Source organism: Meles meles, chromosome 8 (genome assembly GCF_922984935.1).
Source record: "Meles meles chromosome 8, mMelMel3.1 paternal haplotype, whole genome shotgun sequence".
Taxonomy (NCBI): Eukaryota; Metazoa; Chordata; class Mammalia; order Carnivora; family Mustelidae; genus Meles; species Meles meles.
This window is the reverse complement of record NC_060073.1, coordinates 118553503-118571004: the sequence shown is the minus strand read 5'-3', so window position 1 is coordinate 118571004 and position 17502 is coordinate 118553503. Positions and strand designations below refer to the sequence as shown.

At 42.2% G+C, this 17502-nt stretch overlaps 1 protein-coding gene across 5 annotated transcripts in view; it reads left to right on the top strand.

Annotated features, from left to right (window-relative positions):
• Positions 1-17502, top strand: part of DYNC2H1 (dynein cytoplasmic 2 heavy chain 1) — a 269900-nt gene that overhangs the window by 115385 nt on the left and 137013 nt on the right. For all 5 annotated transcript variants that reach the window (XM_046014703.1, XM_046014702.1, XM_046014701.1 and 2 more), the window contains 5 exons: positions 5869-6032; positions 7672-7791; positions 8342-8476; positions 9950-10093; positions 13097-13186. In XM_046014703.1, coding sequence (XP_045870659.1) covers positions 5869-6032; positions 7672-7791; positions 8342-8476; positions 9950-10093; positions 13097-13186 — 653 coding nt within the window. The remainder of the gene's footprint in view (positions 1-5868; positions 6033-7671; positions 7792-8341; positions 8477-9949; positions 10094-13096; positions 13187-17502) is intronic.

Sequence of the window (17502 nt, the reverse complement as noted above, 5' to 3'; positions counted from 1 at the left end):
TTTCTAGGAAGAAGTTGCTGCCACTGAGGTCAAAGAGGTTGTTGCCTGTCTTCTCCTCAAGGATTTTGATGGATTCATTTCTCACATTGAGGTCTTTCATCCATTTTGAGTCTATTTTTGTGTGTGGTATAAGGAAATGGTCCAGTTTCATTTTTCTGGACGTGACTGTCCAGTTTTCCCAGCACCATTTATTGAAGAGACTTTTTTTTTTCCCATTGGACATTGTTTCCTGCTTTGTCGAAGATTAGTTGACCCTAGAGTTGAGGGTCTACTTCTGGGCTCTCTATTCTGTTCCACTGATCTATGTGTCTGTTTCTGTGCCAGTACCATGCTGTCTTGATGATGACAGCTTTGTAATAGAGCCTGAAGTCCAGAATTGTGATGTTGCCAACTTCCCCCCCCACCAACATTTCTCTGGATATTCAGGGTAATTTCTAATTACCTATAAATTTTAGGATTATTTGTTCCATTTCTTTGAAAAAATGGATGGTATTTTGGTAAGGATTGTGTTAAATGTGTAGATTGCTTTAGGTAGCATAGACATTTTCACAATATTTTTTCTTCCAATCCATGAGCCTGGGATGTTTTTCCATTTCTTTGTGTCTTCCTCAGTTTTTTTCATGAGTATTTTATAGTTTTCTAAGCACAGATTCTTTGCCTCTTTGGTTAGGTTTATTCCTAAGTATCTTATGGTTTTGGGTGCAATTGTAAATGGGATTGACTCCTTCATTTCCCTTTCTTCTGTCTGATAGCAGCTTATTCTTAATGGGCTGTGTGGACTGTCTCTTTGGGCATTGTCAGTTTGGTCATTTGGTTGGCAGGGCTTTGTGTTTGTCCTCACTTAGACCTGCAGCTCGTCAGCTGGGGTGGTGCTCAGTACAGTGGGGCAGTTGTGTCAGTGGAGGCCGTTCCCGAAACGTTACCCATTAATGGATGTTGATGGCGCTTCACATGGTACTTGGATTTGTCTCCGTTAGATGATAATACATTCTGAAGAGTTTGGACCTGGAAACAGATACAATGTCCTACTGTTGACCAAACCATAATGTCCATAAATGTTGATCAAACCAAACCATATTCTGAAACCTGATCCAGGATCAGAACCAGATACTAAACGTGTCAGTTCGGACTTTCCCTGGACAGAGAGCAGGAGACGAATCTGTACTTGTGTCCCATCATGGTGTGTCTGGTCTTCTCTAAGGTTCACAGAAGATGAAAATGGTCAAAATGAACTTTGCCGCTAACCCTGTGGATTAACTGCAGTGTACACTGAGGCCTGAGGCCGTTCCGTCCATGTTGGGCGTTAGTGTTCCGCAGATACTTCCTAACAGTAGGACATAGCACTTTCATCCGAGGGTCCTTTTTAGATAATGAACCATCTACTTTGAAATATTTAAAAGATTTTATGTCAAAATAAAACATGCACAGTTTATAAAACCAAATAGTACAGAATGGATGTAGGTTTCTGCCCTTCCTTCCTCACGACTAGTCCTATTCACCAGAGAAAACCGGGTGTTTCTCAATTTTAACATTTTATTGAAATGTGTGTGTGTTGCAGTTTATGAATTTTTGCAAATAGCATACACCTGTGTAAGCACTCAGAGCAAGATCTAGACTTTATCTGCACTGTAGAAGCCCCCTTGTTGACGACGCTCCCCCACAAGGGTGACTGCCTTCCTAACAGTGGAGGTAGGTTTGGCTTGTATCCGTATGTTGCCTAAATGCGAGGGAGAGCAGAAGCCCTGGACTGCTGTGGGCTGGCCTGGCCCCCACAGCCCGGCTGTGGTGTTTGCATGGAACGGGAGTCATTTCACAACACCAGCAGCACACAGCCCATGCTGGGACCGTCCTCAAGTCTCAGTCTCAAATGAGAGTACGTTCTGATCACACCGATAACCAGATAGCTTCCTCTCCCAGCTAACTGGAGGGGCTTCTGCTTTTGTTGTGTTTTAACCAATTACCACGTAGTCCTCTTCCACTTCCCTTCCTCCTCGAGAAACATTATTAAGATCACGGTCATCGATTGTCCGTACCTGTTCCCCAGCAAAACCACACGGTCCTTGAACCATTGTCCAGTCACCTAGTAAGCCCCGTCCTGTGACTGGCGTCTCTGGACCATTTTCCCACAACCATGCCGTGTCTCGGGAGGACATCATTGTGAACTGCCGGCCGGCGAGACTTGTTCTGTTTGTCTTCTACGGTGTGTGTTTGTCACGTTTGCTAAAGTTACGTATCTTTAAAGCATTTGCTCATTTTGTCCAAATTGCCAAATGTTCTCATAACTTTTTGGTTTAAGTTGGTTGTATAATGATGTCTCTTTCTTGACATTGATAATTTTTCCCCCCGATCCATCTTTAATGAAGGTTTACCAGTTTTACTAATCTCTTCAAAATACCAACTTTTAACTTTGTTGATTTCCTTTATTTTTAAATTTTTTAATTATTTTTTTTGTTTTGTTTCACTTTTTTTTTAAAAAGGTTTTATTTATTTATTTGACAAACAGAGATCACAAGTAGGCAGAGAGGCAGGCAGAGAGAGAGGGGGGAAGCAGGCTCCCTGCTGAGCAGAGAGCCCGATGCGGGGCTTGATCCCAGGACCCTGAGATCATGACCTGAGCCGAAAGCAGAGGCTTAACCCACTGAGCCAGCCAGGCGCCCCTTGTTTCACATTTGTACTTGAGTTCTAGTTAGTTGGCTTACGGTCCAGTACTGGTTCAGGAGTAGAGTTCAGTGATTCATCACTTAAATATGACACCCAGTGCTCATCACGACAGGTGCCCTCCGTAATGCCCATCATCCTCTTTACTGTATTTTTGAACTGGTTTTTCCTCTTTGGTATTCCATTCCTGTTATATTTCCTTAGCTTTCCTTTGGTGTTCTTTTCTCTAGATTCTTGAGATGGAAATTCAAAATACTGACATTTAATCTTTTTTAAATACACGTATTGATATCTGTGAATTTCCCTCTCGGCCCTCCTCCAGCTTCATGCCAGAGTTTTAACTTCTTTTCAGTTCGTTGACTTATATAACTTTATTGTTGTTGTTTAATGTCTCAGCAGTTGGGGATTTTCTAGTGACTTTGCACGTTCAGCACAACTTCCTTGTGGCCAGAGAACCTGCTCTGCAGCTTTCAGTTGTTTGAACCCTGGCGCTCTTTCTTTATAGCTGGACATTTCATTGATTTCCCCTGTACACTTGAAAATTATGTGAAATTTGCTCTTTGTTGTTTTAATTTTTCCTAAAGTTAGTTTTGTCAGGTTTGTTCATTATAGTGTTGTTTTTTCGCGTCTTTACTCTCTTTGCCTTATTTTTTTTAATCATTTCTTGAGAGAATTTCTTAAAGGTTCTATGATTTTTAAATTTGTTTTTCTTTTAGTTCTCTTAGTTTTGCCTTAAATATTTGAAGTTGTGTTTTGGGGTGCATACATATTTGAAAATGTGATCTTTCCCTGTTTGGGTTATTTTCTTTATCGTTATGAAATGTCCTCCTTTTTCTACAGAAATGTATCAAGTTTTAGAGTCTGCTATTAGAATGGTTACATTGCTTTGCGGGGTTAGTGTCTGCATGGTAATAATTTTTATTCTTTTGTTTTCCATTTTCTGTTGGTCTTGTTTCTCAAGGGCGCCTCTCTTCACTTTATCACTTGGTTTTCATTTCCACTCACCGTGCAGTCTTTCAGTTTGTTACGTAATTTAACGCAGTGAAGCAGGTCATTTGATCCCTGATCCATGTTTGTATTAACCTGGTTTTATATTTTGATAAAACACTTTATACTTTTTTAATGGTCACCCTCTATATAACAATGTATATCTTTGACTTTTTATTTTATTACGAATAAATTAAATGCGTTGCCACTTCCCCAGGGCACTTGACCCCATGGACCCCTGCCTGCTCCTGCGTTGTTGTTGTGACACACTGTCCTGGTCACAGGATGTCCTAATGACTGTCTTTAAAACCTGTATTTACACAGATCGATCTTTCTATGGTTCTCAAAGTCTTTCATCATTCCTATCATCTCCTCATTTACATCTAGGTTATTTTTCCTTTTTTAAATTGTCATTCTTTTTTTTTCTTTTAATTTTATTTATTTATTTGACAGAGAGAGAAATCGCAAGCAGGCAGAGAGGCAGGCAGGGAGAGAGGAGGAAGCAGGCTCCCCGCTGTGCAGAGAGCCTGACTCCAGGCTCCATCCCAGGACCCTGAGATCATGACCTGAACTGAAGGCAGAGGCTTTAACCCACTGAGCCAGCCAGGCGCCCCTTAAATTGTCATTGTTGTTGGTTCACAGGCAGGGTTCTGTTAGTGTCAGGTGTGCGGTCCCTCGCCAGAGCACTCGCCGACACAGCTCAGTGCTCATGGTGGGACGCGTGCGCCCCTCTCCGCCCCCCTCAGCTTTCTTCTGTCGAAGCATTTCCTTTCCTGTGTCCTTCAGGGAAGGCCCATTGGGAACAAACTTCTTGTTCTTTGATTTCTGAGGGAGATTTTTTTTCAGCCTGGCATGGAATCCCGGGTTGGTATTTATTTTCTTTAGCAGTTTAAGGATTTTATTCCTTCATCTTCTAGCTTTTGTCAGTCCTGTTGAGAAACCACCTGCTGCTTTTATCCTTGCTCTTCAGCGAGTGATGGGTCGTTTTTCCTCCGGATGCTTTACGACTTCGTCATTGGTTTCCAGTGGCTTGATTATGATATCCCTAGAACTGGCTTTCTTTGCATTTATCCTGCTTAAGTTTTCTTGAAACATTCCAGTTGATGCAGAAGTATTTCACTGGGGTTTTAAATTTGTGCTTTTCTGATAAAGGTTGTAGTTGAACATTGTTTGGATATTGTTTTTTGGATATTTATATATCCTTTTTCATAAAGTACTTATTGAATTATTTTCATTTTAACTTAAAAAAAGTTTTTAAGTAAAATTTAAAAATCCATTCTGGGGTTCTCAAAAACTCCTTACAATACTTTCCTTAGTCTTTGAAAATAATCTTTGAAAGTGTGTATTTTGTACTTAAAAAATAAATTATTTGTTGTCAATTTAAAATTTTAAGTTTTGGGTATAATTGCTGATTTATTTTTCTGTGTGTGTTGTATAAAGGATATCCTTTTTTAATTAAATTTTGGGATATACTCCTTTATGAGGCAAAACTTTTTCTTAGTTTAATTTCTTACCTCAAATCACTTGTATGTGGCAGACTGATTAAGTCCTTTGAAGTTAATAATGGGCGTCTTTGCAATTCCTCATATATTGATAATCCTAGGTTTTCACCAGCTCTTTGTGTCTTTACATAGTACATCTTAAAAGCTAGTAAAATGAACACTTTTAAAAAATACGTATTTTAGAGAGAGCAAGAGAGAGGCAGCATGGGCGGGAGGGGTGGAGGCAGAGAGAGAGGGAGAAGCAGGCTCCCCACGGAGCAGGGAGCCCAATGCGGGGCTCGATCCCAGGACCCTGGGATCATGACCTGAGCCGAAGGCAGACGCTTTACCGCCTGAGCCACCAAAGCCACTCAGTGAACATCTTTTAACTGATGGGTTACATGAAGAATTGTATATAATTGTTATTTTTTGTGTCACATATAATCAGTCATTTCAGGAAAATTTTGAATAAAATGTAATATCTGTATATTTCTTTGATGCGTCAGTATCCCAAGATCATCTTACTGACTGGTGCTTAGCCCTGTTTGTGTATGTGCTGACGAACAGGGCATTCTGGTTCCTAGTTGCTTGAACAGCTAACTGCTGCTATTCCATACTCTACTAAAAAGCCTGTGCTACCGACTGTTGAGAAATACTAGGAAATGCAAATTAGATTTTGTAATGTCATGAAGCAAAAGACAGAATACTGAAGCCAACTAATTGTGTCGTTTTAAACAAACAGGACCACGTTATGTGGTACAAATAGGTGACAAAATTATTGACTACAATGAAGAATTCCGCCTTTTCTTGTCAACAAGAAACCCGAATCCCTTCATCCCGCCGGACGCGGCCTCTATCGTTACGGAGGTCAACTTCACTACCACCAGAAGCGGATTGCGAGGACAGGTACGTGTGGCCACCGAGACGTGACCTCTGCAGTCTCCTGCAGCTTGGTGTATCAGAGGACTCTCAGAACCGGAGGTGCCTTTGTGGAAGGGATTAGCGTTTAAACTTTTGAAACTGCCTTGACAGTCTGTTTGTGGGTAGAGGCAAGCGTTGGGGTTTACCTTATCTTTTGTATTAGACTCGTGTGTCTGTCGTTAGCATCGAAGCACCGCTTCTCCCAGGTTAATTTCAGGGTCGATTTCCATCATGTGTGGAAGAATTTGAGAGAGAGAAGGATCAAAGATTGAGTTCAGCTACGTTTTCTGTTTTAATTATGAAAACTGAAGTTCACATAGGAGAACTCTGTTTCAGTTGACTTGTTTGGCTGATTGAGGGTGGATGTTGGAGTCCCCAGCTGACATTTGTTTTTCCACTAGAACGTATGCGTCTTTGAATTTCCATCTCTGTGTATGACTTCTTATGATTTAGACCATTATGTGAATCTCAAAATGATTCTTTATATTCTAGGGTTTTGCTTACATAGTTTCCTCACTCATTTTCCTCTCAAGGCTGTCATGCCTGTTGACTTTGAGTCCTTCTGTTTTTCACTCACCTAACAGTTGTAGACTCTTCCTGTTGTCCTTTACTATGACAGTGTGTATATTTGGTACATTTTTACTTAGTTATAATTTTCAAAAATTTCCTTTAAAATTCTTTTTCTTATAATAACATACAGTTCACAGCATGTGTTTTCATGGATGGTATGTTTTGACTTACTTGGGTGATGCTTCTTATAAATAAAACTATGAAGGGATGACTCAAGCATGGCAGAATTGGTTGATGAAATTGCTCATTCTGTCTGGAGCCTGGCCGTGCCCACGCAGAAGTACTCAGTGAGGTCGCTTGTCCGGCAGATTTGCATTGACATGTTTTATGACCCGCCCGTGTCATAAACCCTAATTTAAACTTTCAAAATGAAGAATTTGACATAGCATTTAAAAATAGCTTTAGGAAGATTCATTTAATTCACCCATTTAAAGTGGGCAGTTCTGTGGCTTTTTAGTGGACTGCCGGGTTCTCGTGTTAACTCTCTGTTTCACATTTTGAAGAGCAGCCAGACTTTCCACAGTGGCTATGCTTTACTTCCCCGCCGGCAACGCGTGAGGACTCTGCTCCCCTGCTGACACACGTTGTTATTTGTCCTTTCAATTGTAGCCGTTCTAGTGGGGTGAAGTGGTATCTCACTGAGATTGTGAGCATAGAGTATTTTAAGTAAGAGATCTCTTTGTTTCTTTATAGGAATATTTGCCACTTAAAAAACCTAGTTTCCATAGTTGTTACATATTTAATCTAATTTTAGAACTAAATATTACATGTTGATATGTTAAGTAAGAAAATTCCTTACACATGTCCTATACGATTTAATGTTTTATCGATCAGTTTAACTATTTGCCTCTTTTTTGTCAAAAATAATTATGAAAATTATATTATATTATGAATTATGAATATTATAATAGTCATATTTAGAGTCAAATAAAGTACATAATATCATAATAATTGCAATATTTGGCATAACACAAGGCCTGTTTGTGGGAAGTTTGTTTTGTTCTGTTTGAACTTTACCGCTAAAATAACTGACTTAAAAAAAATTTTTTTTAAGCTTTTGGCTTTAACTATTCAGCATGAGAAACCTGACTTAGAGGAGCAGAAAACAAAACTATTACAACAGGAAGAAGATAAGAAAATACAGTTAGCCAAGCTTGAGGAATCTCTTTTAGAGGTAAAATTTAGTTATTCAGGATGCTTTCTTATATTACATTTTTTTTAGTGAATATAATTAATAGCTATTTTAAAATTCAGTAGTACCTTCTACATGTTTTTGGTTGTATCAAAGATATCTTAAAATAAAAAATCAGAGAGAAAAAAGTAGATGTCTTGGAATACAAGATCTTAAGAAGAATGGTAATTAATGTCTAAAATAAGTGATTTTTAAGGAATACTGACTTTATATTGTATTATTTCACTAATGTTTAATTATCTGTTTTATGCTTAGAGTTTCAAGCAGCATTAAAATGTAGCATGAAATTATGATTTAATCTATAACCTTAAGAGTTTTTATTTTATTAGATTGATAACATTACTACATATGCTTTGATGATGTAGTATGTAATGATTTACTCTAACATTCTCATAAGCTATAAAATGTTGAAATTCTTTTAAAATAACATAAATTTTCATAAACATTAATGATAGCTAAGATGGGCTTCTTTTAATAGGTTATTTTAATATATATGATAATATTCACATTATTTTATTGACTTTTGCTGCAGACACTTGCCACATCCCAAGGGAATATTTTGGAAAATAAGGATTTGATTGAATCTTTGAATCAGACGAAAGCGAGCAGTGCACTTATTCAGGAGTCACTGAAAGAATCTTACAAGCTCCAAGTTTCCCTTGACCAAGTAATTATTTCCTTTTTTTGTAATCTTATACCATGTCTTCTTAAACTTTTATGTTAATATGACTAAACACTGGAGAGTCAGGACTTCAGGGGAATGACGATTACAAAAAAGAACGTTCTTCAGAAAGCCCACAGCGTGGGTCTAATGGTCCTGCGATGGGGGGTTGGGTCACATGCTCAGGGCACCGAGCACGGGGTCCGCTGGCCTCTGCTGACTTCCGGCACCGCGTTAGCTCTGGTTCTGGGGTGACAGTCTTATACTGAAGTTGAAAATGAGAGACCGAACATGACTGTTAAGAGCATCTTTGCCATTCCTGGAGCTTTTTAAGATTAAGGCACGTTCAATATATTAAGTAGGCGTTCTAAGGTGTTTTTTCCGTTAAAAACATTTTCTTCCCTTAACATGCCATGGCTTAAAATGCCTTTTGCCTTTCTTTTGATAAGTCCTTTTGCAAAATCCTAGCCCAAGTTCAGAACAGCCCGCCTTTCCTTCTGCACTCTGGTGATGGAGCTTTGCCTGAAGGCGGACAGATGCCCGGATAGATGAGGGTTCCCGTGCATTTCTGGGCTCCAGCCTCGCCTGGGCCCATGCTGAAGGCATCCTTTCAGTGCCATCCAGCCCTTGTCCTGGGTGGGCACCTGCAGGGCACTGCCGTTTGTCCTGGGAAAGCCCCTGTGGGAACCGCTGCAGGAGCAGGTGTGCAGCCCGCGGCGAGCCCGGCCCCCTGGCTGAGCCCAGCTGATGGTGCACCCCTCTCTCCCGGTCTCACAGCACAGGGCTTGGCCTCCCTCCTGCTCGCACAGCACCAAGGCACCCGGTAACGGCATCATGTCTGTGATCCTGGCGCTGGGATCACAGTGACTCCTGAGTCCCGCTGGGAACACTAGGCCCTGCCCCGTCGGGGCCCGTGTGTTCTCCATCTGTTCCGCGCCCACGCGGAGCCTGACCCCCGGTCCAGGCTCCGCTTCACCAGTGTTCCTGCGGCACCAGCACCCACACGCTCTACACGCGGGTCCGCTCTACACTCGGGGACACTCCACACTCAGAGTCTGATCTACACTCGCAGTCGCTCTGCACTCACGGTCGCTCTGCACTCGCGGTCTCTGTGCTCCCCTCCCGACAGACAAGGGTGGTGGCGCCCTGCCCTCTGGCCATCCTAGCAGTGACCGTACACTGCCTCCGCCCCGGAACGCAGGGTTGCACCGCTCCTCTTGGGGCATGACTGCTGAGCTGCCCCCCTCACTGCTCCGTCAGGCGGGCGCTCTCCGCCCTCCAGAGGACCGTGCGTGTGGTCCCGGAGCTGAGACTTCTTTAATCCGCGGTGCTCAGTCTTGTAAGAGGAAGGCGGCTAGGTGGTGCTGTGTGACATGTCACCGTGTGGCACCCGTGTGGGACACGCAGGGCGGCCTGTGGGGCACGGGGTGGCAGGTGCGTGCCAGCGCTGAGGGCCACCTCCCCGCCTCTGATCCGCAGGAGCGGGACGCCTACCTTCCCCTGGCTGACAGCGCCAGCAAGATGTACTTCATCATCTCCGACCTGTCCAAAATTAACAACATGTACCGGTTCAGCCTGGCGGCCTTCCTGCGACTTTTCCAGCGAGCTCTGCGGAACAAGCAGGTACGCTGTCCTTATCCCATAGTGGGCAGTGGCTGAGATGCCTTGACTAGGGGCTTGGCTTAGGGTGAGAACTGCCTGTGAAAACGTCTGGAATTCTGTTTCAGGAGGCCGATGGGACCGTTTCAAACTATCTAAAGAGACTAGCTCAGAAACTAGCTGAATTGTGTTTTACAGTCTTGACCAACCTTCCTGGGTTGCTCTCAATGGAAATGATTTCAGTTCTGAGTACAAGCCCACAAGTAATAGATTATCATTAAAATGGTATAAGGCTAAGAAATTATGTACATAATCTCATTCCTTGGGGAAAACAACACTGAAAATGTCATTGTCAGTCATTTGAGCTGTGCTCCGTGCCAGGTCCTGTAGCTAAGGAGGCTAGAGGAGTGTCCTCCCCCTTATGGAGTCCTCCCCCTTATGTCTGCTAAGGGGGTGTCTTCACCCACTGGTATCACACGGTCCTTACAGTAAGCCCCGGTGTAGCGAGGACAGCTTTCACGCCCTCCACAGAAACCTGCACAGCGTTTGGGCAGATTGTGAGGCCGGACAGTGTGAGCCCTGTACGCACGTGCTGTCTAGACCTTTTCCTAACCCCAGGCTCGGCCGATCCGACGGTGGTTTTCTTCAGCTCGCGGCTTCTGTGGGGAGTTCGGCCAGGGCTGAGCAGAGATGGCTCACCTCTCTTTGACAGTGTTCGGGACCTCAGCTGGAACAGGAGGGGCAGAACGGGTAGGAGGGGGAGGCTCCCCTGCTCGTCCGGTGCCTGGGGCCAGAGGGCTTGGTGAGGAGGACACCGAGCTGGACTTCTACGCCACACAGAGTAGCAGATGTCTGGTAGGGCATGCTGGGGGCCGAACGTGTGTTCCAGCGCGTGAGGCAGAAGCCGTTGTAGGTCAGCCTGGGTCAGTGTCGCCCGTGCTGTGTGCGGTCCGGCGGAAGCAGTCCCGAAGCTACTCCCGTCAAGAGGGTGTTGGGCGGGGGGGGGGGGGGGGGTCACCTCCTGACAGGAGGGTGTCAGAGAATGGACCTATGGGTTTTTTTTTGTTTTTGTTTTTTAAGGATTTTATTTATTTATTTGACAGAGATCACAGCTAGGCAGAGAGGCAGGCAGAGACAGAGGGGGAAGAAGCTCCCCGCTGAGCAGAGAGCCCGATGCGGAACTTGATCCCAGGACCCTGAGATCATGACCTGAGCCGAAGGCAGAGGCTTAACCCACTGAGCCACCCAGGTGCCCCAGAGAATGGTCCTGTGTTTTCAGGCAGCTACAGACATTGACGGTTTCTCTTTTTCCAGTGGGTTGCTTCTCTAGTTTTCTTCTGAGTTAAATTCCTAGACTTGGATGACTGGGACCAAAGTGCCCGTCTGTAAGCTCTCAGACAAATGCCTTCTCATTACCTTTGGGGACACATGCTGTTGGCGTGTCAAACCGAGGCAGTGACAGCGCCTTTTCCATCTGTGTTTCCACCAACAGTGGATTATATCTTCGAATAATTTTTGCATGATAAATTTCTCATGAATTACTTAGAAAGTACACAATTATAAGTTTATTTTAAATTCTTTCTTTTCCTTTAGTCTAAAAATATTCCTTTTCAAAGTCAGTGACTCTGGGGGGCACCTGGGTGGCTCAGTGGGTTAAGTGTCTGCCTTCGGCTCAGGTCATGATTTCAGGGTCCTGGGATCGAGCCCTGAGTCAGGCGCTCTGCTCAGCAGGGAGCCTGCTTCCCCCTCCCCCTCTGCCTGCCTCTCTGCCTACTTGTGGTCTCGGTCCATCAAATAAATAAATAAATAAAATCTTCAAAAAAAAAAAAAAAAGTCAGCGATTCTGAAGGAGTGTGAGAACTGATGAAGAGGTTAGCAGTTCTGCCTGAACCCAGGGAGAACTTGGGTTATTCCGGCGCACAGCTCCGTGTCTCCCCAGGAACCGGCAGTCTTCGATGGTGTGGCTCTTGAATAACACTGACCTTTGTGTGTGTGTGCACGTGCATGTGTGTGTTTCCGTATGTGTGTGTATGTTTGTGCATGTGTGTGTTTGTGTGTATTGTGCATGTGCGTGATCTTCGTGAAGCACTGGTGAAGGGGAGAGGCTGTTTGCCACGTGAGCTCTCAGTTAGGACAGGTCCCCCGGGGCCGGGCCGGGGCCTGCTGCACGTGAGCACCAGCCTGTGTGGTTTCATGTCGGTGCCACACCTCACCCCGCCTATCCTGGGTGTAGTTCTTTAAACCGTTACAGTTGTCCCGTAAGCAAGCAAGAACATTTAGCCTGACTAGTACAGCAGAGTTGAACTTCCACGGGCCGTTTCCTCCAAGTGCTCCCTGAGGTGAGATGTAAAGCTCTGTCACTGCTGGGGAACAGACCAGCCTTGACAGTCCCCTCTGCCTGTGTCCACGCCAAGCCCTTCTTCAGTAAGCAGAGGGAGCAGCCCTTAGTGGTATTTTCCAGATCATGGCAGTCGTGTACCACTCGGAAGCAGAGAACAGGTGAAACACTAAAGGTGGTACGAGTTCTTAAACAGCATCACGGTCGAAGTTATTGTCCATCCTTCGCTAACGTGGAAGGCGTGGTTTAGGATTGTTCAGGGTCTTATATTGAGGATGAGAAACTTTTATATTGGGTGGTTCTGGTCGCCCTGTTTTGGAGCTGGGTTGATCATTATAATACAAGGAATGAAATGGGTTTAGCCCATACTCATAGTATTTTTAATGCCATTAGGTGTCAAAGTGGTATCGTCAAATTCAATTCACATTGTATTATTGGAAATTGATTGTAATTTTCATTCATTGAAATCCTTAACTGTGCATTAAAGAAAAATACATCAAATATTTTTCTTGTATTAGTGTACAAATTTAATGTACTTGTTTGGTCCCTTGAATTGACAAAGATAATTGTTCCAGAATCAGCTTTGAGTCTGGAGGAGCAGTTTATAGGTGTGATTATGCTATGGGGTATTATTTACATGCTTATAAATTTCCTAATGGTTTCTTAAATTTTCTAATTGTAATCTACAGGAATCTGAAAATACGGAACAGAGAATCCAGTCTCTTATCGGCTCATTAAAACATATGGTCTATGAATATATATGCCGTTGTCTGTTTAAGGTAAGAAGTACTGTTTTTTCATGTATGACATACGACCTGTATTTTGATTTGATTCATTATTATAGTTAAGTTGTATCACATTTACCTACAGAAAGGTATTGAATTGGCATTTCTGATGCTTTCCCAGAATGATGCTCATTGCTAACTGGAAGGGCTCGTGGCGTGGCGGGGTGTGGCTGGGAGGGAGGAGAACGCGAGCAAGGAAGGGAGAGCACACGTGCAGGGGTCGGCCGCCGTGGCTCTGGACGCCAGTGGCCCGGAAGGAGGACCCTGCGACAGGCTGTGGAGTCATTTTCTAGCTGCACCAGTGTCCCCTGCTCAGCACTGGTGCCAGTGTGCCCTGCAGTAGTACGTCTGGGGGGTCTTTTGGGAATACTTCCTCTCCACAGGTGTTAAAGTCAAACATTCCTCTTGATATTGCCAGTGTCCCCTAGGCTGGGAGACAAAACTGGTTCCATTCCTGGCGTTAGGAAGTAAACTAATGCCTGGTCCTGAGTTGCGAAATTTGTCATGGGTGTCTTTGTATTACAAGGGTCCCCGAGGAATATAAAGTGAAATGTATTTTAGAAATTTTTGAATGTTGCGGAAAATAGAAGCTTTCACTTAGGATTTTTTTTTTTTTTTTTAAAGTACTGGTCTTTGGGTATAGGCTGAACTAGATGAGGAAGAGCTTTGTAAAGGCAATTAACTACATGAGAGAAACAGAGTTACTATGGTACGGTTATGTAGGGTTCTTAGAAAATTTTGGGAAAGATACAGTTAATACATTCTTTGGAAAGGGACAGTAACTTTTTTGAGTAGAGTCAGAATATTGATGATCTTTCCTTGAGACAGAGGGAATTATTACTGGACGCTCAAAGACCTATAGTTGGATATTTCTGCAGGATGTTTTTTAATGAGAACTGTGGAGACCCCATATAGGTCTATAGACAGTGTATATGTGTATTTTGGAGCTCTTATGGTTAGCCGTCCTTCTGAAAATCACCTGTTTGGCCCCCAGTTTTAACTTTCATACATGAGGAATTATAAGCAGATAAGGAATGTAAAATAAATAGCTTTAATAAAAATTCAGAGGAGATAAATAATATTTATAAGCCATAACTTGATAAAAAAAGAAAGATTAATAATATCAGGATTAATAATAACCAGATTAATAATGTGTGCTTATAAGCAGATGATCTCTAAGCCCAATTTGTCCCTAAAGACGTTATGATCTTAGATAGGTATGAGGATGGCATCTCTAACATTTGTATAATGTATTTTTGCACATAATACTTAAGCATTTTTATTACACAGACACAACTTAAAAATATTTTCTGAAAGAGTTTCAAGCTTTATTTTATTTTAAGTTCATTTTACCTTCCTTATCTGCCGTGTTTGTTGATTTTCTTGGTATTCTAAAGAATAAACTGTTTACAGAACAAGTCCACTTTATTGTGATTATTTTCAAATTTTACTTTTAATAACCCAAACCGAATGGAGAAAGCTGTTGAGCTCGCTGGCTCTGCCGTTCTTCTCCAAGCAACAATCAGAGCATAAGTAGCGTACTTGGCTCCCCAAAACTTAGGATTACAACGGAACCGTGTGCAAGCTAGCACTTCTCCGGGTGCTTCTTCGTCCCAGTGTGTCACTTGGAGTAGGTAGAAAATAGTGGAAGTTGCGTTGGAGTATTAAATAATTTCCACACATATGGGATGAGAGTAGAGAAATGGGTTGGAAAGAGGCCTTGGAGCGCGTGTACTCTCAGTGTTTGCCCTTCCTCGCGGAAGTATGTCCTAAGGGAGCTCTGATGTGGTGCAGAAAGACGGTCTGGTGAGGTGTGGAGAGCTCACCTCACCCCCCTCTTCCAATGAATTGGCCAGTTGAGTGAAATACAGATGAATCACACATTTTCAAAATAAAATCATAGTGTCTCATGATTGTATTTATCTGACAAATCATTGAATTTGGATTCTGGGATTTTTTTCTGTCAAAATGTGTTTTAACAGAAAAGTGGACGTTCTTTGATTGGCTGTTTATAAATTTTATAACTTGTTGCTGTTAAAATGAATCCTGACAATTTGGATCATTTTCTTCTGCTTAGGAAATTTTGAAACTTAGCATTTATCTAACCCTTTAGATTTTCGTAAGTAGAGTTGGATTGCATAGAATTGTTCATTAAAAGGTGTGACTTCGAGGTCTACGCTTTCTCAGTATTGTGTAGATTCGAGCAAGGCTTCACATGGTAACACGTTTTATACTTTTTCCTGACTGTGTGTGAGAGTGACGGATAGTGTGCAGTACTCTATTCTGCTTACTGCTTCTTAGTCTCTGGGGATCATGTGGCTTATAGAATTTTTTAAGGTAAGTTTCCTCTTCAGTGCAGTGCTATGTAGTGCACCAGTTACCGCACAGCGGGTAGGTATTATCTGTCACCTTCCAGTGTTCCAGGCACTGTGCAAGGACATGCGTCGTTACTAAATTCCTACAACAACCCCATTCTAGAAGGGAGGAAATCGAGATTTAGAGCTAGCACCTTTCTGTAGGTTTTTCAGATGTAGAGGATGTCGGAACTGGAATTTAAACCCACTCTGCCGGATGATGCCGGAGACTTGGGCTGACCGGCTGGGGGTGAAGCTGAACGGTTGTGTCTGGAAAAGTAAACTGTGTCCCAGCTGAGACGTGCACTTGAGGATTCCCGTATCTCCTCTGAGTCCTGTGCTAATGGTTTTATCCTTTGTGAACATTGACGAGCACGTGTAATGACAGAGGATGCACTGTGTGGCTGAGTCGTACCATGTAGTCGTCTCCTGACCATCTCTCTTCATGCTAGTTATGTTGATAATCACTTGAGAGGCTGCTTATTATATAGCCCCTTGATAGTAAAGAATTTTGTAAGAGAACCCAAGTGTGATGAGATAAATTGACATTGAACTAAAAAACCCTAAATTTTCTGGTCTGATGAGCAGTGTTGATCAAGGACATCGGAGGTACAAAATATTTTCTCAACTAGATACTGGCAAGTTTTTTGTTGTTATTGTTTGAAATAAGCATGCAGAAAGTCTGGAAGCTTGATGTGTTCATTCTTAATATGACTCCAGTTTATTTGGAAATAATGTGTTCTCTTGTCTCTCAGTAAATTATATTTTTAGGAGTACTTTCGAGTCATAATTGTTCTTTATTAGAATACTGTTCCTAAATACTTACGGCTGACTGCCAGCAGCAGCTTCTTTGGCCGTTTTCAGCCGGGAACACCATCGGTAGAGATCCCGGTGAGCCTGTTGGGCCACGTGAATTCGTATTCCCTGATACCTGAGAACACCGCACATCTCCCTAGATGGCGTGTCTTGCTTTTTGTATTTTTAAGCCACATGGGAGTTATTTCACACACATAGTAGTTGGTTGTAACTTTTTTTCCACACCTGAGTGATGGCCATCTGCTTAAAGTTTTTCTACTTTGAGAATTTTTTTTTCAGGCATTGACTATGTTATGGTTGTAAACACATGGTTTTTATTTATTCACTTAATAGGCATTCATTGAGTACTCGTGTATACATACACAACATATACTTTCATAAAGGAAATTATCCTTTCGTGTTATTCAAGACACTGAATCTTTCCGACAGAGGGCCGATTTTCCCGCGGGTGAGGAGATCACTTGCTGGTGGTCTCTACAGCCCTTACGGTTAGTCTAGGTGTAGGTTTATCATCATATGCGCGCATGTGATACACAGTGTTATTTGTAGTGTGGGGGAAGCTATATAAAATGCTTAAATTATAAACTGGCGGGAAAGATGGTGCTTGAGTAGATGATGATTTTGTTGTTTTTAATAAGCATTTACTGTATTTTTAAACAGAAATGAGATAAGTTTATTTTAGAAAATTTACAAAATACACTTAAGAGAAAAAGAGGAAACCAAAAATAACTTATAGTTGTAAAAGTAAATCACCATTTTTTTCAATTTTTTTTGCAGATATATATCCATATATGTTTATATGAACATAGCCCTTCTTGCCATTGCATGGGCTATGCTATACATTTTGATTTGAATATTATTTATGATAAACTTTTGAACATTCAGTTTGTTTCAATTTTCCTCCATAGTAAAAAATCTTGTATCAAATATCCTCATTTCTTATCTATAAATACATTCATCATGCCTTTGCATAACTTTCTAGAAATGAAATATCTTGATTTAAGGGCATGTAGAATGTTCTGGATCATGTAAGCATACACAATGACAGATTGAAGATTACTAATGCAGGAGGTTGATCTTCATGGTAATGACTAATTCAGACCTCAAAATTGGATTTCAGCTTGTTAAATAAACCTGTAT